The 27,959-nt window shown below is 39.4% G+C and overlaps 3 protein-coding genes across 8 annotated transcripts in view; 2 read left to right on the top strand and 1 right to left on the bottom strand.

Annotated features, from left to right (window-relative positions):
• ZFYVE16 (zinc finger FYVE-type containing 16) overlaps positions 1–2,921 on the top strand; it is a 35,392-nt gene extending 32,471 nt beyond the window's left edge. For 2 of the 3 annotated variants that reach the window (XM_049795034.1, XM_049795033.1), the window contains 2 exons: positions 75–239; positions 1,116–2,921. In XM_049795034.1, the coding sequence (XP_049650991.1) occupies positions 75–239; positions 1,116–1,277 (327 nt within the window). In that variant the 3' untranslated portion in view covers positions 1,278–2,921. Of the gene's footprint in view, positions 1–74; positions 240–1,115 lie in introns of those variants that run through there. The other variant, XM_049795035.1, reaches the window with a different exon arrangement.
• Positions 2,922–3,176: 255 nt separating this feature from the next.
• Positions 3,177–25,322, top strand: FAM151B (family with sequence similarity 151 member B). 4 transcript variants are annotated; one of them, XR_007505076.1, is made up of 8 exons: positions 3,178–3,308; positions 3,489–3,614; positions 5,442–5,607; positions 9,921–10,138; positions 11,894–12,029; positions 14,237–14,319; positions 22,662–22,723; positions 23,590–25,322. XR_007505076.1 is itself a non-coding variant. In XM_049795215.1 (7 exons), exons 1-7 carry the CDS (start codon positions 3,290–3,292, stop codon positions 18,046–18,048), a joined length of 783 nt encoding a protein of 260 aa, XP_049651172.1. In that variant the 5' UTR covers positions 3,177–3,289; the 3' UTR covers positions 18,049–21,439. The 4 variants fall into 4 exon arrangements, 3 of the variants coding, with proteins under 3 accessions (XP_049651172.1, XP_049651173.1, XP_049651170.1); XM_049795215.1 differs by lacking the exons at positions 22,662–22,723; positions 23,590–25,322 and adding an exon at positions 18,014–21,439 and having other exon boundaries at positions 3,177–3,308; XM_049795216.1 differs by having other exon boundaries at positions 22,662–25,322.
• Positions 25,323–25,828: 506 nt separating this feature from the next.
• On the bottom strand, positions 25,829–27,514 carry ANKRD34B (ankyrin repeat domain 34B). Its single transcript, XM_049795212.1, has one exon. It carries the CDS (start codon positions 27,383–27,385, stop codon positions 25,838–25,840), a length of 1,548 nt encoding a protein of 515 aa, XP_049651169.1. The 5' UTR covers positions 27,386–27,514; the 3' UTR covers positions 25,829–25,837.
• Between the last annotated feature and the right edge of the window lie 445 nt (positions 27,515–27,959).

Here is a 27,959-nt window from a genome sequence, read left to right as displayed (position 1 = left end):
TACTGAATTACTCTTTTCCTTACTTTCTAATATAACCAGGCTGCTGACTGTGCTTATCCTTTCTGTAATTTCAGGTGTACTATTTTCTGAAGGACCATGAACTATCCAGTCCTTTTCCTCACCAGTTTGCTAAAGAGATTGCTGTTGCCTGCAGTACTGCTCTTTGCCCACACCTTAAAACCTTGAAAAATAATGGGATGAATAAGATAGGCCTAAGAGTTTCTATTGACTCAGATACGGTAATCTTTCAACTCTTATTGCAGACATTCCATTTCAGCTGAAATCTCTTTCTTGGAAAGATGTTGGATCTCTTTCTGTATGTTTTTAGGTTTTTTGCCCTACCCCAGATCCAGACTGAGAATGAAATGTCATGAAAAAGCTGTCTTAATGACTAGTTTTTCTTCAGAGTAGTAGTCCTGTTTCCTTATTCTGGCCCAAACTCCCTAATAGCTGCTTGCAGTAAGCTACCAGTCCTTCCCTAGTTCTAACTCTTTGGCACTCATCTGCATCTGAGGTAAGTCAATGTAGAGCATCATAGAACCAATTTTCTGATGCTTTTCTCGAAGTATGTAGTTTTCTGCTGGTTTTGCTCCCTAATGTAGTGCAGTAAGTGATAATTAGGCCAAAATCTGTACAGCAAAAAAGGACAGGTCTGCCCAGCTGAGTATGGAAGAGAGGGGAAGGCAAGGCTATCCAGCATGTGATGCCCCTCAAAAGATTACAAAACAGCAGAACCTTGCCTCTGAACATGTTCTTATCTTTTTTGAGAGAAGCTGGAAATACAGTCCTGAAAAATCTAGTTTTCCGTAGTATATTTTGAAATTAATAATAACTGTGATAATAGGATATAATTGGATCGCTTTTCAACATCAGACTGAAGCAGTTTGGGACACAGAGGAAGAGGATGTGTGGCCCTGTAAACCCAGGGGAATATTGCATGCTTCTCAATGACAAGCTTAATTGTCTGTGATTGACCTCAAAACCCATCCAGTTGCCAGTGTTTGTTATTTTGTCACTTCATGCTAGCTGAAATATTCTTTTACCAAGATACTACACTTCTGTGTTGTCTTGTTAATATGAAAAGTAATATCAACATTAATGTGTTTTCCTTCTAGGTTGAGTACTTGGCTGGATCTGGAGGTTACCTTCTTCCACAGATCTATCTGAATGAATTGGACAGTGCTCTGATTCCTGTGATTCATGGTGGGATGTCAGATCCTATGAGTCTACCAGTGAAAATTGAATTAATATTTTTCATCAGAGAACATCTGTTTTGATAAGGCTGATTACAGGCAGTACACTGATTTGCTAGATCTGAACACCAAAGTTATAATGCTACAAACACTAAAATAATGTTGAAGTTTCTAAACCTGTTATGTTTTAATAGATTTTAAAACTTTTCTAAACCCCTTAAATCCTCTCTGGTTACTTTGCCACAAAAGAACTGTAGTTTGTAATGTTTCCTAAAGTTCTGAAAGTTTACACTTAATACAGGTGCAGAAGAGGGCAGGTTTTGTTACCTCTTTACACAGTTGTAGCATTTACTATATGTAGTGTAACTTTAAGCCATACTACCTTGCCTCTTAACCTCAGACAAGTGTTACTAAAAGTCGCTGTGGTTAGATCTCATCTCTGCAGCGTGTGCTTTCCATCTATAAATGAGCTAAACACTGAAGTAGAAGCTGGCACAAAACTTTCCTTGCTGTTTGAGATTCAAATATGAGCTCTTCTATAGCTGTCTGCAAACTTCCGGTGTCAGTACAAAATACAAGTGCACACCTTCTGACACTTGTTTATGGTCAGCACAAGGAAGAATTTTGCAGGTATGTTTATGAAGACTCTGTAGTTGAAATCCTTAACATTATGATGTTATGCTGGTGCTTCAGGAAAACATGCTCTGAATTAATTTTTTTACAAAGTAACTGATTTCCTTCTTGTATTTATAAGGATTTCTCTAACTAAATGGATGCTATTTTTATAAATACTGCTGGTTTTTTCTTTACTCTGTGCTCAGCAGTCCTGATACAATTTGACCTTTCAAGGGTTAAAAAAGAAGAGATTACCCTTGATGTAATCTACACATAGCAATAAGTCAGACAGGAATTCTGCAGAATCTGTCCTGTGCCTGTCTACTGCTTTTGCCACCTCTTAGTAGCCACGTTTACTGTCAGGGAGAATTGATGTATTAAGTGTGAATTTTCATGAACAGATTGATTTTTGGTGTACCTGAGCTTCTTGTATAGTACATATTTTTGATATTGGGTCATTAAGATCTATTTATGTATTTGTGATGGATGTGATTTGTACTGAGGTTCAGCAAACCATCACTGGGGTTTAGTAACTGTCACGCAAGTGTTTGTCAAGAACAGACCCAAAACTAAAGATACACGAGATCTATATTGTTTTCAGTAAAAATGCTGGTGCAACTTTATAATGAGACTATTGAAACTTTGATGCCTTCTTGATGCTAATAGGGGATATTCTACGTTTTTGTATCAAAAACAATTTGTAACTTAACCTACGCTGCTCTGCTGTTACCTGTGCTTCAAAATACCGGTTGTAGAAGGGTTTAGGCTTCAACATCTTGCCCTGGAGGAAACTGAGGCTGTGTTTGTGCTAATTAATATAACTTCTTCAGAGAAACTGCAGTTGTGGGGAAGAGCTGAAGACCACACCACGCGCAGTATGAACAAAACGCCTCCTTGCTTCAAAGAAGCTGCAACCAGACAGTCGAGAAACCACCCATGGCAGACCGAACAGCAGCTGAGGACTCTGACTGGGTGGGAGATGGCTGTTGCCCCGGCACCCCATGGGTAAACCATCTGTTCGTAGGGGTAACCAGAGGAACAGCTGCCTCTTGCCGCTTACCCTGTACTATCTCCTTCTAAGTAACGATCAATAAAGTTAACTAAGCTGCCTGATCTCTTACCTCTGTTATGAAAAAAAAAAAAAAGGACACCTTCTGCGTGGATGGGTCTCGCCTTTGCGGCGTTCCGGGGGCTCTCCTCGCAGTCCCTCTCCCGACTGTGCTGATCCCCGGCGGGGTGCCGTGCCCCGGCGGGCCGCCCGTTCCGCTTCCTGCGGAAACCCTCCCCGCAGCCCTCGCCGCCAGCGGCCGGGACCGAGGGCCCTCGCCGCCCTGCCCCGGGCCGGAGAGCGGCGGCAGCCCCGCGGGGCCCGGCCCGTCAGCCGGCGGCGCTGCGCTCCCCTCCCCTCCCCTCCCTTCGGCGGGCGGAGGAGCGCACCCCCCACCCCCCGCCGCAGCGGCGGGGTGGGCCCCGGCGAGGCGATGGCGGACGAGGCGCAGGGTAAGAGCTGGGCGGCGGGCAGCCGGCCGCCGCCTTCTCCTCCTCCTTCTCCTCCCCCGCTGCCGCCGCCGCCTCTCCCCGCGGTCCCGCGGTTGCGGGGAAGGGGGGGGGGGGGGGGTGCACCCGTGGCCGCCGCCGGGCGCCGGTGCTGAGGGGAGGTCTCCCTTGGCGCTGCGGCAGGCGGCTGGGGCGAGGAGGCGGTGGATCACTTCCTGAGGTGGCGGCGCATCGGGGCGAGAGACGGGGCGGCCATCAGGTGGTTCCACGCCGCCAACGGCAAGGCCCGAGCCGGGGAGGCCGCGAGAAGTAAGTGCGAGCCGCTGGCGGCCGGCCCGGCCTTGGGGTGGCCGCCTCGGCGTTAACCTTGAGGGGGGGACGGAGAGAGGGGGCCTGTGCGCGCCGTGAGGCGCTGCCGCTTCGTCTTCCAGGCGAGGCCCGTGGCGGGACGGCCGGCTGCCCCTGCGAACCGGCGGGCCGGCATCGCGAAGGCCGGCGGGAGGAGGTTTGGTGGAGGTGCCTATTATCAGGCAGAATTCGTTTGGTTGCAAAAAGGCAGCCGGCTTCCGGGCATGCAGGCCCTCTCTCTCGGGGCAGACCTTCAGATTAACTAAGGCTCTTCATCCCCTACCAGCAGACCAGAGTCACAGTTAAGGAGCCTTCTGGTTTCATGCACTCGAACTGAGCGTATCTGGAGTGTTGTTCAGTTTATGTGTTTGCACGGCAGGACACAAAAGCTGTTGCTGCTGCAGGTGAAAGTGGTTTCTCTGATGGAGTTGCACCGAGGTGAGACCGCAGCTCCAATACGCCAGCCTGGGCAGCAGCGGTCAAGTTGTCCCTGTTCTTTCCTGCTTGTTCTCGTGGGAGGCCGCCCGTTCCATTGTGCTGACGCTTCTGTTTGCGGATCTGCTCTGGAAAACAGAAAATGGAAATGACCTGACTGAAAGTCCTTCGATCCTTCCTTCCACCCCTCCCTCCCTCCATCCGACGAGGTTCGGTTTAAGGGCTGTTTAGAAGGACAGCAGGCAGAGGAGCAAAACCCTTTGGAAAATTACTGCAACTCTCAAGCTGGCTTTGCCCCAGGTGCCTGCCGGTTGAGGAGCAGCTGCAGTGCCATGAGGATTAGGTGCTTGTGACGGCTTTGTCAGGGCTATACTGCAAAACTTGTCCCCTCTTCCTGAAACAGTTAGGGATTCCCGAGTAGTTTTGATCCTATGTGGATGGATCTTCTTCTGAGTCTCTTTAGGATGATTCGAGATTGTGTAATGTTGTAACACACTGGGTAATATTTCTTGCAATCTACCGGACAGTTTTAATACTGCTTTTCCCCCCTATTTTGTTCGAGGTGGTTAAAGTATTTCAGGTTATTTGTGAGCAGTTTCTTTCAGTGAATTTTAATTTTAATTTATGTGAATATCAGGGAAATAAGTAATTTATGTAATTTTATATCTAATTTGCTTTCTATTGAGTGTATAATTATGATTATCTTTTTTATTGTTATTTCAGTCTAAGTAAATGTATATATTGAATTCTCTGCAAAGCTGGTAGCACTGCCCAGGCTCTCAGATGCTTCTCATCATAGCAAGCTGTTTTCAAGAGTTTGCAGTGCTCCTAAGATTTCCACTCATTTGTCTCGTGTTTCAGCTACCATTTTCATGGCAGATGTTGCTGGCTGGCTGACTTTTTTTAAAAGTTTTGACTGAGGTGGGTTGGTCAGTTTCGAGGATGAGACAAGGGGAGTACTCGGTCTCTGCCCCTGCTAAAATCTTGTGGTCACCTTTTCTCTAAAAGGCTCTGTCTGGAAGCCTGTTTTAAGAGGAAAAGATTTGAAAATTAGCATGAGTGGATTCACATTTTGGATATTCATTTTGCTGTTCCTCTGAACAAAACGTTATTACTTGGCCAAATATATCTACAAAAACCAATTTTCACATGCTTGTAGATTTCTGAAGAGTTTAGTGGCTAAAGTACCCAAACGAATGTATCTCTGTTGCTCCACAGACAGCAGCTTGTACTGGGTAGTGTAAGTGTGCACAGTCCAGTGTAGAAAGACTTGCGCTATTTTTGTTACTCTGAAGCAGACACTGGAACTATTGGATTTGCTTCTGTTAGAGCATTCATTTTTTGAATCAACAGGTGATGTTCACATGATAGAAGCAGATGTCCTTCTTCGTGGTGGCAAGGGAGGTAATGGAGACCCTATCATGGCTCACCCACCTGAAACAGACAGTGACAACACATTGCAGGAATGGCTAAAAGAGATTGTCAACACAGATAAAGGCATCAAGCTGGATTTTAAGAGGTATCTCAAGACAAAAATATTTTTATATTGTTTGCATTCTTACTAATTAACAATTTTACAGGTAGTGTTAACTCTCCTTTGGTGATGGTAGACTGAACTTGTTTTTGCTGTGCGATTTAGTGTAATGCATTCCTTCCTGAACAGAAAATGAGGAACCATAATCAGTATTACTAAGTGCATTACAAGAATAAAAGCTTTAAAAGTCTTTTGAACTACAAGTAATGATTTCATATTCAGTGAATTGCTGAGTTGCTACTGAGCAAAGTTTTCCTATCAGGAAAACTGAAATGGTAGTGCCTGTCTGGAAAGCTCCTGTCAGTTTTTGGCTTTCCCAAAGAAGTTGGGAAAGGCAACCTTCTGACTGGGAATTCAGACAGTGGCTCCCAGGCTGCAAACGGGGCTGAGCCCCCTGGGTCTCTCTGCCTGGCAGCGCACAGGTCTGTCGTGCTGTCATCTAGCTTTCTGGTGTCGTTCTATACCATGGAAGGCGAATTAAAGTGTCAGGGTTTTTCAGGGAGCTTCTGAAAAGCCAACTCCTGTTCCAGGTCTGCTGAAGTTCATAATAATTTAGAAACATCATCCTATACCAGCATGAATATCTTTATTTTCCCAGAGCTTCCCCACCCCACCCCAAAGGAGAGGAATTCTGTTTCCTGGTCAGCTCCAATGCTAACTAATCTATTGGGGTTGTCTCAATTCAAGAATTAGGTGTACTCCTTTGAATATCTGATCTCATACTGTCACAACCCAGACTGGACAGACCAGGGAGTTGTGTTTAATTCGAAATTCCCTCAGGCTAAATTAAGGTGAAATGACACCAAACTATCAGTTAAAGATTTTATTCATGACAGAATCAAACTGAACTGGGAAGACGTGGTAGTAGGTGGCAGGGTTTCTCACAACAGGAATTGGCATAGGACCACTTCCGTAAACTGTAACCATATACTTCGATTCAGGGAATAAGGAGATCCCTCCCGTTGAGTCACAAGGTTCAGAGCAGAGCCCCTTGCTTTCCAGACTCCTCCTCAGAGAAGGGTCTAGGGGCGGCTGGACCCACTCTTAGTCACAGACTTGGTCAGTGAGGTGTAGGGATTGTGGAAAATGAAAAGGAAAGAGAGAAGAACAAAGAGGGAGAAAAAGGAAGAGAGAAAGATTTCACCAGTCCTGGGTGCAGCGTTGGTCCAGTCAGCCGAGGGATCCAGTCAGCCGACAGGTCCAGTCCTGGTGGGCTTGTGCAGCTGGGGCTTCAGTTGGTGTCCTTTTATCATCTTTGCCCCTCCTTCAGGCAGGCACCTGAACTCGTCGGGTTGATGAGCAGTTTGTGAGCCTTTGGGCTTGGGGGTTGTTTGGGGAGTAATCTCTCCTTCCCTGCAGACCTGACCGTTGTTTGATCTTGGTATCAGAACAGGGAGCTGCGCACACTCCAGCGTGTCCCCCCTCCTGTTGCTGATGTCTGAGCTGATGGGCTTTTCACCTGGGTTCCTTGCTGTGCCGGGTTTGTCTTGAAGCAGAACTTGCCCCACCACAATGTTTGAGACATTAACTCTTTCAGTCTCTCACAGATATCACATATGATGTGGTGTTAGATTCCTTCAGCATGGTTTGTAATACAAAAAAGTCGTCTTGCTTTTTGTGTGGTAAGGTGCATGTATATTGAAGTAAATTCAGTTTCTTTGGTCTAACATTAATTACATTTTCAGACATTCATTTAGAATTTTAATCATTAGCTTGTTTCATTTTCTTTAATGGAAAATACACCTGAAAACGCCATGAGATTGCCTTGAAGCGTTTGAAATGGGGTTCAGAGTGAGCTGTGATTTTCAGACATACACTTCTGCAACTCCTAACTTTAGCTTTGTCTGAATTTGCACATACAATGTCTTATTTTTGCAGCAGATGGTGAATCCACCCGCACATTAAAAAGGGCTTCATCAATGCCTAAGTATGGTATAGAAATGCAAAAAAAAAAAAAAGCTAGGTAGTTGTGAAACGTGATTTATACCTGTTGTTCTGTGTAATGCAATCACAGTTTTCATGTGGAAGTTCATGAAAGTACAAAAGATGAGGGCAGGCTAAATCCTTTTATTGTTACAGAATCTGTAAATGTCTGCCTGGATGGAGAAGGGAAAGGGTAAGAGAAGTAGGTGTTTGTTTGTTGGTTGTTTTTTTGTTTTCTTTCTTCATTTTGATTATCTTTTAAATTAATTTTAAAACATCTACCTCTTGTTTTTCCACAAAGAATTTCCGGTCAAGTGCAGTGATTTAAAAAGCTTTTAAAATTATGTTGCATTATGGAAGTCTAATTGTACGAGAGCAATTTATTTTACTATTTAAAACATAAAAGCACACAGTGCACATATAGTCAAAAGAGTGATAACAGAATTTGATGTTCTTTGGGGTAATATTTCTTTGGATACCATTGCTGAATTTTTGAAGGTTATTTCAACAGCACTTAAAAATAAGTGTTTTGTATATTTCTACTCTATGTCAGTTTGACTGACCGTATAATCCATTCTGCTGGCTTTATCTACAGAAATGAATGTATTCTGCAAAAGGAATTTAGAGTCCCACTTCAAAAATGCCAGAGTAATTCAACATGGAGTCAGCAATACGTTTGAATTTTCCAAACGCTGTGCGATAGAAGCAGTGCTGTCTGGCTTTGTGTTTTTTTGTTTGTTTATTTCAAGAGATGCTGCTTTGGGCTTTTTTCTCTTTACATTATCTTGTACTTTGTCATAAAAAGGAAGGCATTCCATTGGCTTCAACAATCCCTTGTATATGGGAAAATGTGAACTGTTCTGGCCTCAGACAACATGAGGAATACTTATGCCCGTAATGTCAACTCGAGCCATCACTAGGTTTTTTCTAAGAAGACTTGAGCTAATACTGAAAGTGTTGGGTGGAACTCCTGCCGCTATGCAGCTTTCTCAACAATATAAAAGTTAAAATGTACAAACTGACTTTTCACAGGAAAAAACACAGGCAGCTCAGGGGACAGTTTTTGTCTTTCGAGCTAACGTAACGTAGCAGCTGGCTGCCATTCCCATTTTTGGCCGCAAATCCTGACACGATTCATCTGACCTCATCATGAGCCAGGTTAGGGAATAAGTTGTTACCATCCCGACAAAACCAAAGTTTACCACTTTATGTCCCTGAACTCTGCCACTGCTGCCAAGGCAGGCATCAGCACTGGTGCGAGAGGCTGGAAATACACAGCTAGGAATTGGGAAGATACAATGGCCTTGGGAATCGGGAAGATAGGGTAGCGGTTAACCATCATCTGTGTTGTTCAGCCAGGCATCCGTGGAGCATGTAGCCTATGGTTTATATCCGTGTACGCCAGAACAGTGGTGATCCTCTCCTTGCTCTTCCCCTTCCTTTTCCTGGTGCTGCTGTGACACCCAGAGGGACCACTTCAGGATGTTGAACAGGGAAACTTACCATGCAGAACAACATGAAAAATTTTTCTGTTGGCTCAGCTCTGTATTGGGTTTCTGAAAGATTTTGAGGAAAAGCCACTAGACAATGGCTTATTCAGAGCTTTTCACGACTCGCAGGAGAAAACACAGGTCCTTGCTATTAGTAAGGATATCACAACTGTGACTATGATTTTGAATTCCTGAATGTTACATAGAATGTTAATTAATTTGCTGTGAGAGAAAAAAAAAAATGTCTCTTCTTGGCATTCATTCCTTTTCCCCATTATTCCACATTTCCTTTCCTTCCACAATACTGCTGTTTTGACAGTTTGGGTAGGATAGAGGAAGATTATTGTTTGCCTTCTAGTTATACTTTTTCTTTTGATTTGAGAGAACAGTGAGAATATGTCTTGAGGTATTCTGTTAAATGCTTACAAGTGGTGCTACATTGGTTGCTCATGTGACTACATCTCATACTTAATAATTAGCTGTAGGATGAACATCTGATGGGCAGACCACTTCATGCTACCACTACCATGCCACACTTTTGAGCTGTGGGAACAACCACTACAAAAGTGTTGGAGCCTGCAGTGGCTTCCTTAATTAAAATCCTTCCTAATAGTTCAGTAACATCCAAGTCTTAACAGGGCAGGAGTTAGAAGAGCCGTCAGGTAAGAGCCACGAAGCAGTTCATATTGGGCAGCAGGGAGGCAAGAGGCTTACGCTACTGTACACCAGCAGAAGTAGTCACCTGGTGGTAAAAGGGGTCCTCAGCATTTTCTGTCTTGCTTGCAGGGACAGTTTCATTAACGTACCCATCTATATATGTACTGTACATTTCACGTCCTCAATCAGAGTGAGGTGTTTCATCTCGCCCATGTGTTATTGGTACAGTCTAGAAGCCGTACGGCCTTCCCTGGAGCTTCTTGAACATGTGAAGCAGCATTTGAGGCGACCCATTTGGATCAATGCGGACATCCTACTGGGACCTAATGGAAATAATGCTGTAGTGGATGCAAAAGGGTTCCTTGACACTGTCACTTCATTTTTCCCAACTGTAACCTTATCGCTGGGATGGACAACTGGCTGGCACCCCGACAAACACAATAAAGGTAAAGATAGAAAATTTAATGCTTACACTGCATAGTTTATTTTCTTCAAATGTATTTCATAATTGATTGAAAATAAGTTATATGCCACCTGGTCAGTTTGAAAATAATAGTAAGTGTGATAAGAATTATTTTCTTTGTTGGTGTATATTTGATAGTGTTTTATAGCAATTACTTCAATGTATCAGTTGCAGTAGAACTGCATAAAAAATGATATTTTTGTTGTTAAACAGGATTTTTTTCTTGAACTCAATTGCACATATTGAGGAATTTTGGGGGACAGATTGCTCACGCCTTGTTTCAGGTAGTCTGCTCCCTGAATCCTAGGAGGATTGGTTCGGTAATCAGAATTGTGGCACATCTCCTGAAGAAAAATAGATTAGGTGGAAATGTAAAACTCTATTGGTGTGCTTTTGCAGCAGATAACTGAAATTGAATTATAGGTCAACATTGTTTTTAACGTTTCATTTCTGTTGAATAATTGAATTTTTGCAATAAGTTTTCCAATTTATTTATGTTCGTAACTTTCTAAAATCTCAGTTTTGAGAATCTAATTGAGGTTTCTTATTATTAGTCCCTGACTTGAATTTAGATTCTGAACTTGTAACCATTATCTTAGGGTCCTTTCCACAGGATTTCTCTCCTAATTCTCATAGCTGCTTTCTTAGGGTGTTTCGCTCCAGTGCACATGCATTTGTGTGCAGTGGTGTAGTCCCTGCCAATATTGTCTCTGACTACAACAGCAAAATTGTACACCTTTCCAAATTGCTAATTGTTTATCAGCAAGTTTTAATACTGTGTTACAAGGGTTTTGTTGTATGTTATAACGTAATTTTATTAAACTGTGTAGTACTTTGTCCAAAGTATTTTCAGTGCAGTAAAAAGTTCCTGGAAATATGTACTGGAAATGTTGTACTGAGTCATCTTTTTTAATAAATGTAACTTTATCTCCATTCTAAGTTTCAGTTTATGGTGATGCTAATTAAGGATATGCTGTAAGACACGAGAAAAACAGCTTATTTGATTGATTTCAACTACAAGTTGCTGTTTGCCCGACAAAACCTGGTTTTTTAAGATTTGCTAAGTCTTTTCAGTCACAACATTGCATATGAGTACTTGAGAAAGAATTACTAACAGTTGTTACTGAAGTTAAGATTTTTGGAGCCTGTAGAAATAAGAGAGTATTAAATACCATTTTAACTAGCTCCAGTGCTTGTAAAAATCTCAACAGCAGGCACTTCAAGCATTTTAGATTGCTCGATTTTAGCATTGTTTAAGTACAAAATTTTTTACGTGCTTTATTTCTCTATAATTTCAAGTCTTCTATTGCATTAATTCAATTTTTTTCTAAATTTTTCAAAATGTTTCTGTTTTTTAAGGGTCACTATCAAGTTAAAATTAGTCCATGTTGAAGTCAATGGCAACACTGTTTTTTAGAGAGAGAGCAAAGATACAACTTCCTGGACATTAGAAAATGTCACATTCTATGACTGTATGTAAAATAACACTGCAATTAATAGAAATAAAGATTTTCAGAATAAGTTTATTTTTTTATACCAGTATTGCTTTTCCCCTCTCGGACAGTGACATTTTGTATTTATAATGATTTAGTGATTTAATTTTAGAGTTATGTCATTTTCACAAAACCCATGTTTACTCTTGTATTATCTTGCAGCCTAACCATTCTAGAATTTATTGTGCCTTAATAGAGGTTGTATTTGTGAAGAAATCTTTTTAATCAAATGGTCTTTATTGTAGGTTATGATTGGATCATGGTGAAAGAAATGGCTCAGATATGCAATACACTTTCCCAGCCTGTAACTTTCCCTGTAAGAGCAGCATTAGTACGACAGTCAATATCTCAGCTGCGTTGGTTAATGCAACAGTCGGATAGGTAAGTTTGAGGGCCTTTATTTTTAGCTGTCTTTATTACAAAGGCACATAATTGTTTATATTAAATGTAGCACAGTTATGTGTACATACTTATCCCAATTATGTTGGAAATACTTTTTCTTTTGAATTATCCCTTCAGTTTTTTAATTCCTTCAGTTCTTACATTGTGTTGTCATACAGAAGTGGTCACTATTCATTTCTTTAATAAAATTCCAAAAGCCTATTCTAAAATTACTTAATATAGGTAGAGAATCTTGTGTAGGTTTGTAATCCAGTTGCACTATTGAGCATTTCATAAGACTAATGTAGTTTAATAGACCAAGTAGTTGGATGTTGCAATTTGGAATTAATTTAATTGAAATACTTAAATATTATAGATACTTTTTATTGGATTCAGTATTTATATTTTCTGAAATAAAGTGGCGTAAAAACATTAAAGGTGATTCTTAGGTTAGAAGTTAATGAGTGTGTTACGAAGCTGATTTTGCTTAGGTACTTGAAGTACATTCAGTGGTTTCCAAACACTGACTTAATATTTCCTTCTAAATATAGTTCTTACAAACCCATAACAGTTTCATGTAAAAAACTTAGTTACATGTAATAGAATGAGAATAAAACGTGCTTTGTACGTACTGTGTTTTACTAATCTTTTTCACCTACTCTGTCTAGCTACAATTTAATAAAGTTCCTTAAACACCAACCAAGGTCAAAGCCCAAGACAGAAAAATTAAGACAGTGACTTGTATGGAAGATGTCTAAGTAATTAGAGACAACAGGGTGGAAAAAATAAAGTGCTTTTTTTCTCATTTATAGTGGTGAATCAAGAAATTAGAATTAAAACATTTGAAACTGGGAAATTAATTCCAAAATATTATGTTAAGAGTATGTCTTATGAATTGTGCCATTCTCAAATATGTCCTCATTGGATACAGGCATTATTCCCACTGAAATACTAGGATTTTCTCTTTCACCTCAGCATAAAAATTCTGATTTTTCTTAGTAGCATGATTAGAAGACAGAAATTCCTGAGCCAGTTTTGCTGACATACAACTAAATTCTGTTTTCCTGTATTTTGGATTAATACAGTTTTAATAAACAAAGGGGAAAAATGAAGTATTTGTCATGTGGAGATTGTGGAGGGCAGTGCTTTTAACTTTAAATGATACTTCGAAGTTCTTCAGGTTTTTTTAAGAGTTCTATAAAGTCTGTGCAATTAATGAGAAAAGTGTGTGTGCTAAAGTACAGAAGATACATTTAGTTAATCAGGTGGCGTTACTACACATCACGTAGGGGACAAAACACAGAGAATGAAAGTCATGTACAACTGAGATTGCCTCATATTTTCTGTTACAGTGCTCTGCTTGTAACTATTTATTACTTTGTCAAACTTCAAATGCTCAGCCTGGTAAATTTCTTTGCTGGATATCTGCCTAGGATTTTTTTATTGTATTCCTTGCTAGGTTTGGCAGAACAGTTCACACAAGGACCAGGCTACAGATAAATTGTTCTGGGTGGTTTTAGGATTGTCCACCTTAAAAATTTTGCAGTCCTCCTTGGGAAGTTCCAGCAAGTTTAGCTCTAGGAGCAAGAATGTGAGGTTTGACTGGAGCCAAGCTGTGTGACTTACCTCCGTAATGAAGAACTAAAAAATGTGTCAAAGGAATAGACCTCTGCAAATTTTAGTTTGCATGTGTCAAACAGTGGTTTATTTAAAGACTATCAGTAGTATTCTTCAGCTAGTCTGTCTGTACCAAGCATTCTGTGTGCCCTGTGTGCAAACTAGGATGTGTTTGTTCATGCCTGTTTCTGTGGGTAGCGTTTTGATCTAGCAATTGTTTTTCCCAGGAACTTGAAGTCACTGTGGTAAGAAGATAGGAGAGACTCTCCATGCTGTCGGTTTTAGCACAAATGCAGGGTAGAGGGTGATGACTTACCTGGATGTAGAGGTGTGGGGAGAGCAGGGTCATATAAAACTGTTAATTCTGATAGTTCATAAATAGTGGTTGCTTAACTTTGAAATGTGAAGGAGATTAAGTTTTTTGGTATTTAATTGCATTGCTAAAATTCAGATACTTAGTCCTAAATATTTTTAAGAGCTTATTAGTGCAACATCTTTCTGTCTTACATGCTTTATCTTAAGATAATAACATATTATTTTTTTCTCTTTCTCTATTTTTTTTCTTTTTTATTTCCTTTTTTTTGATATAGATACACCCTCACTGTTTGGACAGGAAAGGAAGATCTCTATTCTGTAGAAGATTTGCTTTACATCCGAGAAAACTTTGATAAAAGTAGGGTTTATTATGACATCTTAGAGCCACAAAATTCTGAATTCAAAAAAGCCATAGGAGTAGAATAGTAAATACAAAGCAGGCGAACTCTGACCTTATAATACTTAGCCTCGTTAAACATGAAGATTGCTTGTTCAGGGAAATGTATTTTCCTTCCTGAAAGAATTGTATAAAATGCAGCCATGGTCACTGGAGGTGTTTTTGTATAACACTTTATTGAATGGCTTCTCAAATAGAAATTTAATGCCTTCTTTAATAGGTCAGAATTGTTACTTACTCGCAATAGGCATGTTCCCTCTCATTCACCCAGTGGTGTGTAGTAAAGGCTACTCACATTACCTAAATACACTGGTACTTCTTCCCTGCAAGCATATAAAGGCGAGAATGGCCCCAGGTGATAGTTGTGGACCAAGGTAGTTTGCTACTATCTGCTTTTGCTTAAGACAAAATCTACAGGACACTCAGTCTCTACCAAAGCCTGTTTTCACTTTTTATAGGGGAGGGCAAGAGTCAAGACTTTATTAAATACAGAACTATGCAGTTCCAAAAGGGGTTATTTTGTAGCTCATCTTGATACACTCCATTTTTAATGCCACTGCAATTGATAATGTTCTCACTCCTGGTCAACAGAAGATTCTGTTTGCTGAATGTGGAGAGTGGGATCTGTAATGCTGCACATTCCAGGGAGAAAGAATGGTTATTTTTGCTGAATTATAACCGATCAGGTTCTCTGTAACGTGGTGATTGTGCATTCCACACCATGGCTTGCCTCCATGCTTTCTGAGCCATCAGCAGCATAGTCCTTGGATTGTGAGAAGGCTGAGTTGCAGTTGTAGCTGCACTGCACGAGGTGCTGGGGCAAATGAGCCCCCAAAATGAAGAATAATCCTGTCCTGTACCTAGAGCACAAAGATGGATTACAGTGAGGCATACATCAGACAGCATCAAAAGAGCTATAGTGTTCTATAAGAGAGAAGTGCTGGTGATTTTTTCAAGAGTTTGAAACTAAATTTTAAGTATAACAGGAGTTAGGTAAAACATTCAGCTGCTGTCTTTCTGAAAGCTAGAGGCTCTAAGAATAAAATAGCTGTACAGTGATTAGTGCTTACAGCAAAATTTGTACATTTCCTTCTTAGCAGTTATTTTCTACGTTCTTCTAGTTTCTGCACCTTTTTAATTCTCGGAATACAATTTCACAAATTTTCAAAAGTTGAACTTCCCTTTGAGAAAAACTAAAATTATTGCAACCCTGCTTATTACCCTGCAGGAAGAGTCTGACCTGTTTCATTTGAAGCATTTCGTGCTTCTTCTGCTTCTACATCCCTTAAAATTAATACAGATACTGACATCTGTGCAGACTGAGACACAAGCTGTGTGTTCTTGCCTTCTGCCAAACAGTACAAAGGCTTTTTTTCACAGTGACAGAGGAGATTCTGATTTCTAAATAAAAGCTGATTCTAGGAAGAGACTTGTTCTCCTTTTCCCATTCTTCTCACATGCTTCCTGCAGGAATTGTGTTAACTTTGATGTTTTACACAATGCTGGTCAGGCTGTTAGTACTAAATACTTAAATACAGCAATTTTTGGTTCTTACATAGCATTAGTACAACTGTGATAGAAAAGTTAGTTGTATTTATTAATCCTAAATCTTGAAATGTGGTGATTTCATGCAGTCATTAAAAATCGAGATTCCTGCTTGTTACCTACGTTCCTTCACCAGGTTTATCTAATAATTGTTTTACGTTCTTGAGGGTTAGAACTTTCATAATTTTTGTTACCTACTAAGATACAATATACTTGAATAAAATTAGGAAATATTTTTCCAAATAATGAAAATATCTGGTTGGAATAGTTAAACAGATTACTTAATTTAATTTACACAGTCAGTGTGAATTGCAGTAACCACCAAAAGGTCAAGTTTGGCAGTGTGATTCCTTTTAATGAATTGGGATAAATTATGTATTTTTTTAGTTCACTGTGACAACGTGATCTGATCTGAACAGATTTAACCTCTCAATTCATTACAGCATCTCTTTCTTTGAGCTTTGCATACACACTTTGCTATACCATGGGAGGAAGAGAGATTAACTGCTTCCTAACTGATCACAACTATGGAGAACATTTTAAACGCTTCAGAGACCCTTTTCTAACCCAGATCATTCTGACTAAAACAGGTTCAGGCACTACTGCCTGAACATGTGTGCTAGCATATATGATCACACGGTATCCTTTTCTGGATGATGACCCTTTCACCGAACTCCCCTTCAGGGAGAACAGGATATATGAATGACCAAAGCTCCAGTTAAACCAAAGTTATAGACATTGCTTTGAATCTATAGTACATAAAATAAACTAGTAGGAAATAGTGTAGTTCAGAGGTTTTTATTTTCTGGATTATACCATTGAACAACAAGCACTTAGGGGACATCAGCCAGCGTTTGGAATCAAATGCAACGTAGCTGCATTAGGCAAAATGAGTCAGGCAGTGTCTGAATAACAGAATTTGCTTTTTAGGGATATAAAAGAAGCAGCTTGAGGACACATCGCTGTAGCCATGTTCATTTATTGAATGAAAGGTGCCATTAAAGAGCATTGATTTTTTTTGTATTATTCTTACTGAACACTTTATGAGTTCTAGGCTTAGTCTAGATTTCTTTTCAACATATTGCTGGTCATTCAGAAGCAGCAATGCTTTCTAGCCATACATTTATTTCCAATAGATTTAAAGACAAGTATCTCATCCTTTTGCTCCACAATTTATGTAAACATTTAGGACTGGAAGGGACTCCTAGATCTTGTTTCAGCTCCTTGTTGCAGGCAGTTACACTTACTGTCCTAAGGGATTTCGTCTTTCAGTGGGTTAGGCCTTTTTGTGTACACACTAGCAAAGTTTTCTGTTATTTAGAAACTTTTTTCCACTTACCAATTCTGACCTGAAGTATTAGGATTTGTTAAAACTGGTTAAACTATTATGTAAAAAAAAATAAAATCGGTGATTGCCAGAAGTATTTTTAAGGGTACAGACTTCATGGAAGAAATACCACCGAGTACTATATGTGGATGTGAATAAATGGGGATATTCAGATAAAATTAAAAGAAGGTATGATCTGGATTACCAGAAAAATTAATTAAGGTAACAAGATATGTAAAACTAGATTAAACAAAATGCTAGAAATTAACTCTGTGAAGCATTCTTGCAGTGACAGAAGGGTTTGACTGTATGGTGAATTTGATTATTCTGTATGGATTATCCTACATATCTGTATTTCTGTATGTATTTTTTTATCCATGGATCTCTGTTAGTTTCCTGCGAAGTCGTTTCTGTTGTTCATGTCAGTCTGGGCTGACTTTCATGTAAATAAATTCATTTGAATTTGTTTCTCTGTTTTCATGCCAGTCTTCAAGCAAATGCTCTCCTTCTAAAATAAGTTGTGTTAACTGTGGGGTTGGCAATAAGATAATAAAGCTGAGGTGAAAGACAGTTATTTACTTGGTTAGAAATGGGGATCTGTGGCAGGTCTATGTTACTCTAGCTGTTGCTGTGTCTTTTTTTTTTTCTTTTTTTTTTTTTAACCTTCTGTCAAAGATCTGTTCCTTGTACTTAGAACTTTGTTTAGGATCTATAAATTCTGCCACCTCTTTATGGAATCTTTTTCTCTCTCACTGTTGGCTCATGTCTGTTGATCTCTTTCAGCCAGGTCTTCAGACTTAATTGTCCTTGTTACATGAAAGATCTTGTTGACTTTAATGGAATTAGGTATTGTTCAGCATGTGCAGGTGAGTTAATTGATTTATAAAACATTTCTAACTTACTGCAAGTGTAGGTCAAGCTTTGTATTTTTCTGTGAATTTGATGGAACTTAATAAATAAAATAATGTTACAGAAAAGAATTGGCATCATTGGTCATGCACAACTACTCAATAATATCCTGCAGTAACATGTAAGTACAGTGATGAAAGCAAAGCAGAAGCTAATTTTCTGAGGTTTGTTTTGTTTAAATGTTCTATGGAATCGAAGAAAATGCCCCCAAAGACACATTTACCAAAAGCAGTTCTCCCCATCTTCATCTTCAGCATTCATTTGAAGAACTACTCAGTTTTGCCCTACTCTGACTGCAAAAAAAATCCCAGTCTTTTTCTTCAATTAAAACCTTCAAATAAAAGCCTTTTGTTTTATTTATCAGCCAGCTGTCTGTAATCAGGCCATTTGCTAATGTTACCACAGACTTATTTCTGCACTGTCCATTAATGTTTGAGTCTGAACACTGTAAAGCTTTCACTTGTGATTTTTATTGTGCTTTGTTTGATTCCAGCACCTGGCACATGCTGTCTTTTGTGCAACAGCCCCAGAAAGCTGTATTTTAACCTCCCAAGTCCCCTTGTGCAGAATTGGGTTTACATAAACGTCCACTTCTGCAGCCCACCATCAGGAATTTACATTATTGGTGATGAAGAAGACAGAGCTAGGGAATTGAGCAGAGAGTCTTTATAACTCATTTAATAACTTGGTGATGAAATGGCTCTGTCCTTCCTTTTCTCTAAGAAAAAATACAGAATTTACAGTGTTGGGGAATTAAAAATGTTTGGGCTTGTTTGGATTTTGTTTGTTTTTTAAAGGTTAGGGAGACCCTATTAGAGTATTATGAATTGCATCCTACATTATATCCAAGAGTCAGGGGAGCTTTTCCATAGATTTCTATGTTCTAAAATTTCTTTCACTTGATTTAAAATTTTTTAATTTTCAGAGTATTTCTTTTAATAAGGGTAAAACTGCTAACAGAAGAAAAAATATTAGGAAGTGTTTGGACATTTTTTTGAAGAAACATTTTTTCTATAAGCTTTATGTTAATTAGAAACCTTTTTCTATCACAAAACTACTTAATTCCTTGAAATTTTAATTGAAACCCGAATTTTTATTGTTGTGTTTTGGTGTTCACAGACATTTCTTCTTTTATTTGTTTTTTTGTTGTTGTTAAAAGAATACCTGTTTGTCTGTGCAGTGTGACTCCCTGATACCTAGGCTTATCTTCTATGTATCAGCTTGTTATGTTTACTGTCAGTTTTACCACGAATTTTATCTATAAATCTTGTACTAACTTATATGTAGAAGTGGGGCTGCTGGATAACATCCAAGCCAGGGGAGTGTATTAGTCTTCAGTTCTTTGCCTCACTTCTGGGGCATTGCTGGATGAGTTTTGGCATATGTCTTTGCAGTGAAGTAATCTGCTACTACCTTCTTCTAGCTACAATTACTTCTGACATGTTTTTACTGCAAATTACTGTAATTATTGTATCATTGACCTTTTAGTAGCATGGTTGAAGGAAATACTCTATATTGCAGTTACTCCAAATTACACTGGGGCATTAAGGTCTGTGTTTCCTTACACAGGAGCAGTAACTTCTGACAGATTGGTGCAATAAGCAGCAGGGGTAACATAGACTGCCACAGCAGAGCTTATTCATCAAAACCTGTAATAAAGAAGCCTTATTTTTTATTGTGTTTCCAGTAAAATTTGAAGTATTGTACTCTATCATCTTCTGAATTTTGAACATCTAAATTTTTGGAGCAACTGTATGTTGTTTTTTATTATCTGTGTACTTTGGCTTGGTTCCCTTGAATTTTTTAGTGATCCTTCTGTCATTATAGCTGTTGCTTTCACTGCCTAATTGTGATTCCTCTCATTGCTGCAGCAGAAGAAAAAAAAAAAAATTGCATATGCAAATTCATAATCTCAATGGGGATCTGTCCAAGCAGAATTAAAATGTGTTTTAAAAAGGTGTTCTTGTTATTGTGTTTTTTAAATGTATGTATGTACAGGTCAAGTTTGTATTTTAAAATGGACTAGCTTTTGAGAGAGAAGGCTGTGTAACCTGTGCCATCTGTGGCAGCTCGCGAAAGTGTTCAAAATTGGTAGCTGATGCCTTCAGGGAAAAAATACAGGAATTAATTACAGTTCATCAGCACACATCTGTATCTGGATTTCAGAAATTTGGGAATAAACTGGACTGTATACAATTCTAAAAAAAACCCTTTCACTGTTCAATTTAAGATCTTCGTGTGTTTTTTAAATGGCTGAACATAAATTAATTTTTCTTTCTGCTTGGGACAAAATCTCTGAATTAACATTAGATCTACAGTGCAGTGCTACCACAGGAGATGCTATCTTCCTGGTTAAATTTAAAATAGTGGTTTTGACTTCACGTTGATAACTCTTGAGTCTTCTGCTGCTTCCTTACATGTTGAACTGTTGACACCTTGGCTTCCTGAATCCCGGTTCAGATGAGCAGCATGGCTGAGGCAATCCCTCGTTTGAGCTAGAGGTTGGACGAGGCCTCCAGAGGTTCCTTTCAGCCTAGACCTTTTTTATGATTTATTGACACATTTCACCTGCTACATAGTACATACTACCATACAGGATTAATATGGATGCAGGAGGGGTTTTAAGTAAATCTTCTGTAATTCCTATAGTTCAGTTATTACAAACTTACTTTCATCTTTGTTGAGCTTTAACATATACTTGCAAGGAATTTAAGTAAAGAATTTGTACAAAGTAACTGAACTGCTCCTGTCACCAGAGTGCCTTGGCCCCTGATCGAAATCCTCGGGTTCAGTTGCCCATTCTGTACCGGCAGAAATAAACAAGCTTATGTTTTAATTGTGTGAAGTGCCAAAGCAAAGGACATTCCTACAAGGTCTGTGCTTTCTTTCAACCAGCTACACACACCATCAGCCAAGGAGATGCCTGTCTCAGATAACAGGTGTCCCTCTTTGAAGAAGAGGAGTTTTGCATATATATCTATTTTAAAATAAGGTTAACTTGTGTAAAGGAGCATAAGACCTGTTGTCTTTTAAAAAGGATTAATAGCTGGGTATTTTATCAGAACAATTAGTCACAAAAATTGGAATTTTATCCCTTTCACTCTGAAAAAAACCCAGCCTGAGTTTTCTTAAGATGTATCCTTATCAAAGCTGATCTCCTTGAAGGTGCTGCAGTGCCAGTAATACTTCAAGGTGAAAATGTGGGAGCAGGAAACACTGGGAAATATTTTACAAGAGGCATTCCTCCCTCTAGTTCTGGATTTCAACATTAATTAAAAAAAAAAAAAAAAAAAGCTTGTCCCTTTTATGAATACAGTGTGAATGTTTTTAGTAGGATGGCTATTTGTGACTAATGTTAGCCTTTCTATAAGAAGCCATGCTCTTGTTATATGAACAAAATAGCCAACTAAATGGAATAATGGTTTACTTTCATAAATGCCTGATTTTAGTTGGAAAATTAATTAGTTGTACTGCATAACAGATGCAGAAAGACTAAGGTCTTATTAAGGACTGATGAGGGAAAAAAAAGGAATTAATGGCTGCTTTAGTTTAATATTTTTCTCGTGTAGCTGCATCAAATTATGGCAATACTCTTTTGGAAGTGCTGCATAATTGTAAAAGACAAAAATCAAAGCAAAGCAACTCCAAATGCCTTTCTCCTTAAAGCAAAAACAAACAAAAAGTGTGGGGAAGGATATTTTGAAAACTGTACTTTGAACACCACAGCTTAAACATAGCCTTGAAAACTGCTTTTCTACAGCATTGTGTAGTGACTTGCTGTTCTTAAATTTCTTAAACTGAAACGTCAGGGTTTTTCAGATGAGCACTGTTTTTTGTGAGGCCACCACTATTTGTCTAGAAGTTACTTTTGTTGTATGGTTTCCCAGCATTTTGCAGAGAAAATGGAAACCAAAAGTAAAAAAATGTTTTTCACCTTTCTAAACGTACCACATAGATTAAAAATCAATAATCTCATAGGTAATGTGTTTTACTGAAAGCTGTAACTTACATGGAAGGCATGCTTGCTCACAGAAGTGGCACTTCCATTTTACATAGTTTAAATGTTTAAGCATTTTATGCCATTAATCTTTCTACAAGTTAGAGTGGACAAGCTTTGCTAATTTTTCACTGTAAGGTCCAAGTCCAGATTGTTCTCTCTGGATGGAAAGCCACAGCTCTTAGAAGAAAACTAGCAAGGAAGAAGTTTCAGCTTGTGATTTCTTTATCAAGATGCATCAAGAACACCTGAAAGGTTTTTTGTCGTTTGTGAAGTTCAATGTTTCGGGCAGGGGATTAACATTAGGAATTCAAGTCTTGCTTCTCATTCTTTGCTTAAAAGACATTATGGATGACTGGAAAATGACAAGGATTAAGACTTCAAAGATGGCAGAAGTGTATCTCCACTGAAGTGGGACCACAGTAAGCTACCGACAGACAGAAAAAGCTTCTCTCACACAATACTTTGTACAAATTTAGCTATGTTGGATTAAATCTAATTAACTGTTCCAATTTTCCTCTATAGAGACAGCCTGAGAAACACTTAAGAGTGAGTACCTTTGGTAGTGACTCAGCGTCTCCTAAGTGGTGAGTAAAAGGATGTGTCTATGTCCATATTTCCTGAATGGGGGAAAAAATAACTTTTATTTATGCATCATAGCAACATCAAGAGAACAAAACTGAATTGGTTTTCCTTTGAAGGTCACTTGTAACATTGATGCAACAATAAACATTAATGTTAACCTTTCACATTACTTCTGCATCAAAATTAAGCACAAAATACTGGCAACACTACAGAAGAACCTCACTTCTCAAGACATTTGCCATTTTCCTCTGTTTTCTAAGCATTTTGTAAAAAAAATACTGTTCCGGTTGAGGGAGCAGTAATCCCATACATGTAATTAATATTAAAACCAATACAGCAGAAATCAGGCTTTATACCTTCAGCAAAGATACCAGTTAGAACATCTGATCTCGTGATTTTTTCTAAAAAAAGAATTTGTATTTTTTTAAAGATATGTTTTTAGCTTCAAATATTTAACTTCGTTATGAGATGAACAGACTACAAATTGCTGATTCCATTTATACTATCATAAAAAAATTTGAAAAGTATATTGTGTTTGTATGTGGTGTTTGTAGGGACCAATTTGTACCCAGTTAATAATTTAATATTGGCATATGTTGTTCCACATAATTTATCTGCCATAAAAAGATTTCCATGTAATCCTTGTTTCTACCTGGTATATGCAGAAGCTGTTCCAGCAACATCTCCTGAAGTAAGAGATAGAACCTGAATCAAATACTTCATCATCTTCACTACATTTCCATGGGTATTTAATAGCTCTTAAGATGTACATAACTTCACTTTTGAAACTTTCTCATTTTTGGATGCTTAATGTGCAAACTCAGGTGGGTTTTTGTTTAACATAACATTCTTGTTTGTCTATGTACAGAGGCTAGAGTTTGCCAGCCAATCCATAAATGACCAAGAATCTTTCAGTGGATGAATAGTCCATCTCCAATTAAAAAAAACCCAATGTTTTTGTGACTGGTACTGATCGCTCTTGAGGGGTGAGAAACAAAACAAGTGTGACGATCGTATCTGAGTAAGTCAAAGGCAGTAGCATAGTGCAGCTCGCTGTGGGCCTTCCCAGCTGTCATCAGGATGCTACACGTCCCAGGTTAGCAGAGCTGTGACGGGAGGAGCACAAAGGACACCACAGCTTTCAAGACCTGTATTTTGTGGGGAAGAATTAATTTTGACAGTTGCAATACAGATTTGCCTCTTTGCTTATTCTGGCTACCTTGGAGATCTTGGCCAGAGGATCAACGGTAAGATCATCTGCCTTCTAGCACTCATCACTAGAGATTGGAGAGATTTTGTGGCAAAATTGTTTTCAAGATTTAAATTTGTAGTTTCAGATCAGCACTTGATATACAACTGCTCTCTTGTGTAGAGATGTAAACCATACTCCTTTACTTTCTAGATGTCAGATGTGCCCTCCTTCAAAATGTGCATCTTATGAACTTTTGGACATTTTTGTGTTTTTACATAAAAAGGTATTTACAGACACTGTACATTTATCATCCATTTGAAATCATCTTACACTGAGGACAAAGCTAAATAACATCACAGTTATTTGTTAGGCAATGTCAGACTGGGTGAATTTTGACTGAACCTGCAAGAAGGCATATAGTACCTACTGTGTATTTTCAGAAAAAAACGATACCTCGTTTCAGTATACAGAAATTCACATTATACAGACACAATTTCAAAACAATTAATTTCTATAAACTATGACAAAACAGAACACATTCAGTATTTCTCAGTCTCCAGAAGATGAGTTATATAATCCTAAATGCAATACCAGAAATCAAGCATCTATGGAATATGCACAAAAACAGGGTAGATGTTTGGAATCGCAGCATACTAAATGGGAAGGAAAAACAGATTTTAGATAGAGACACTTAAAAATATGCAATAGCTTGGAGGCAAAGGAGTATTTCTCAGCTGTAAGAAATTCAGTCCTCTGCTTCAAATTAGGCAAAATGAGGACTTCCATCTCCCAGGTGAGTGTTGTAGCTGTTGGAATTTTTTTAGGTGTGTCTGAGCAGAAGGACAGAGCCCTCCCTTGCTCCCAAGCGTGTGTCAAGTGTCCTCGCTGATCAAGACAGCATCTGGATGTGTCCCACCCCCTCTATCTTTTCTTGAAGAGAAACCCAGGCCTGTGACTGGGGAGAAGTAGCTCCTGCATGATGTGGAGATCTCTGTTTTTTGAGGAGTCTGGAACTACAGAAAGTAATGGACCCTAGTTTAGATACAACCTGTGCCTCCTCCCACCCTTCCTTTTTTTAAGCGAGAAGATTCCAGCAATCCAATAGCTTGAGAAGCCCAAGTTGATTGACGTGCCTTACTGACAGTGTGAGCAGGATCTGGTCATTTTACATGAGATTATTCAGGACTTCTTGCTCACTATGCTGGCTTCTTGACTCAGCTCCCAGGCATTGCGTGCTGAACTTGAGCTCTCCGGTGCTCTGGGGATCACACTGACTTCCAGTGGGCAGCAAGGTGTCTGAAGCAGGCTCCCAGTCTTTAGCTGGAATTCCCTTGGCATAGCTATGCATGCAACACAGCTCTGCAACAGGAATTTTATTGACTGTGTATTGTCTCTTTACATGCAGTGAAGCCACAAGACACTGCCTATGTGCACTTGCCACTGGCCACCTGTTGTGCACACTGGTTGTGTCTGGAATTTCTGAATATTGCACAACTTGGACAGAGTCAGTCTGGTGTCCAGCATCACAGTCAGATGTTTCAAATTCCCAAATTCCATGTGTAGCACCATTCTGGGTGCAGAAAGGGTACCCGTTTGGGGAAACCTAGGAGGGATAGTATTTCCAACCTAAAATGAGAACTGCAGTGCCTAAGACCCGTTGTGGGTTCAGCCTGTCACGGGTAAAGTTTCAGTGCTGAAGTTGAAAACGTTATGGAAACAGTATAATAAATAGTCCTCAGTTTGCAGGAAGCAGCATCATTAGTTAAGTGTATCTTTTCATGTAGTGTCTGAGCTATTTAACTCATTCCAAGGCAGAGAGCTTTACACCACAGACCTGCTATCTTCTGTGATATGTGTCGTTACAATCAGGTAGTGCAGTGAATATGTACATATCATAAAGATTTTGTAACTCTTTAATCCCCTGTTAAAAATTAATTAATTGCTTAATCTGGTCAGTCTGTAATGACTGCCTCCGTAGCACTTGTGTATTTTTGGTCTCCCTAGGCAAAGCAGGTGCTGCTGGTATTAAGGGTTTTTGTCCACAGGAAATCATCCCAGGAACCTTGTTTATGAAAGTAATATCTGGAATTGGGGGGTGAGGATTCACCTTCAGTGGTGGAAGAAAACCTGGTCTTGTGTGAGCATAATGATCCAACAATAAGGCTCCTGAACCATGTCTTTCTAGACAAGCTTTATTGCTCCTGCTCAGAGTAACAGGAGGCGTGTTCTCCAGTACTTCTCTAGAATTTGGTAACAAAGAGTGAGATGGAGAAAGAATCTTTTTCTTTCCTATTACTGACTTACTGCCTTCTGCAGCAGCAGGACTTAGAATAGTAAACTGAGATTCAGAGCTGTAGTGATTTGTTCCTAAATTCCTTCTCTGGATAATACCGCTGAGGTTTGAAACAAAGCTGATTTGCCCTGAACTGGCATCCTTACCCATAGGAATCCCACTGGGGTTATGATTCTCTTCAACACAAGGAGTCTGAGAGTTCATTTCTTCATATGATAATTTCCTTGATCCAGTTTGATCAAAGGTTTTCAATAAATGAGCAGTGTCTTTTATGTCAATACTTTGGTGTCGGGTGATGAATTTCTTTGACAAGGCAAGGCCATTGATTTTAAAAGAGAGTTCTTTTGGAGTAATATCCTTAAGTTCCTTTTTTAAAGAGGCAATTTTATTCTGGTGAAACAGTGACGGAGAGCCCTTTACCCAATGCTCAGACTGTAGCCGCTGCACTTGTGCCAGCCTGGAGCCTACTTTTGTTGAGCTGGATTTTCTTTTCGGTGAAACTGTTTGAGATGAATTGTCCACGCTTCGTGGATGATCCAGCTCTTTAAAGCTCAATAGTGCTTTTTGAGTTTCATTTGAACTTGAAAATGGGAATGGAGAGGTTTTCAGTTCTATTTCTGATGGGGAAATGCAACCAGTTGGGGAATGGCATTCCTCGAGGTCTGCAGGAGGCATGTTCAGGTACTGCTTCGTTTTTTGCCTTCCTGATGGGGACTTGTTTGTTGTGATGATGATGACTTCTTTTCCTTGTTCCCTGCAGGCATTCAGAAGAATTTTCAAGGTCTCTTTGTCTTCAGAGTTTATTGCATACACAAGTGCAGAGCAGTTGGAGTGATCTTGCAGGCTTGGGTCAGCTCCACTTTTCAGCAGCAGAGAGACCACTTCAGGGCCTGCTTTTTCCAAACAAGCATGCATCAAGGCTGTCTTTCCAGATTTGTCCTGTATGTTTGGATCAGCCTTGTTTTCCAGTAGGTATTTAACCATCTTTGCCTTGCTGGCACTCTGGGAGTCCACATGTTTTGTCTTACAAGCAATCATTAACGGAGTTTCACCTCTGTCATTGCTCTCGTTGATGTAGGCACCATGCTCTAGTAACAGCCTGGTGAGGCGAAGGCGGCTTTGATAGACAGCTCTTATCAGGGAGTTCCCCTCTGCTGGCAAGTCCATCATCTTGGTCATCACACTTGTCACACACCTTCCTAGTGGCTGGAAAGAATACCTGGTTTCCAGAGAAAGCAAAGAGGCCCCCCAGAAAAAAGAAAAAAAAATAGAAGAAAAGAGATTTAACCGTACAAATTGCTCCTGTAAACACCCCCATACTTTGTGAAAAGAGTATGAAGGGGGGGGTGGGGTATTCCCACCTCCTAGACTTCAAGAAATGCATTAAAAATTTACAATAATAATCTTCTGATGTAATTACAGCCTTTATAGATGCTTAAAGCATGGCTGTCACCTTTTTTTTTTGTCCTCCTTTTTGTCATACTCTGCCAAACAAGCTGCAAAAAAGTTTAATTCTCTCACTCTAATGGCTTTATACTGACTACACCCAAGTGGCAGTGCTACAGTTGTACCACTCCTGATTTTTATCAGTGCAAGAAGCAAGAACTGAATGAATCCTGCAGCATTTTTTCCCCACTTATGTGAGATAGAATAAGTGAATGTGACACTATCTCACAAAATGACAATGCTAAACAACTAGAAATTAGAATCACAGAACCATAGAATCATAGAATATCTCAAGTTGGAAGGGACC

This window comes from Accipiter gentilis, chromosome Z (assembly GCF_929443795.1).
Source record: "Accipiter gentilis chromosome Z, bAccGen1.1, whole genome shotgun sequence".
Classification (NCBI taxonomy): domain Eukaryota; kingdom Metazoa; phylum Chordata; class Aves; order Accipitriformes; family Accipitridae; genus Astur; species Astur gentilis.
Note: the sequence above shows the minus strand (reverse complement) of the source record. Positions and strands in the feature narration are given on the sequence as shown.

Coding starts and splice junctions, on each gene's coding strand:
- ANKRD34B (XM_049795212.1), bottom strand. CDS start 27,385: ATGACCAAGATGATGGACTTGCCAGCAGAGGGGAACTCCCTGATAAGA.
- FAM151B (XM_049795213.1), top strand. Junction 10,139..11,893: donor CCCCGACAAACACAATAAAG/GTAAAGATAGAA, acceptor TCTTTATTGTAG/GTTATGATTGGATCATGGTG. Junction 12,030..14,236: donor TTAATGCAACAGTCGGATAG/GTAAGTTTGAGG, acceptor TTTTTGATATAG/ATACACCCTCACTGTTTGGA.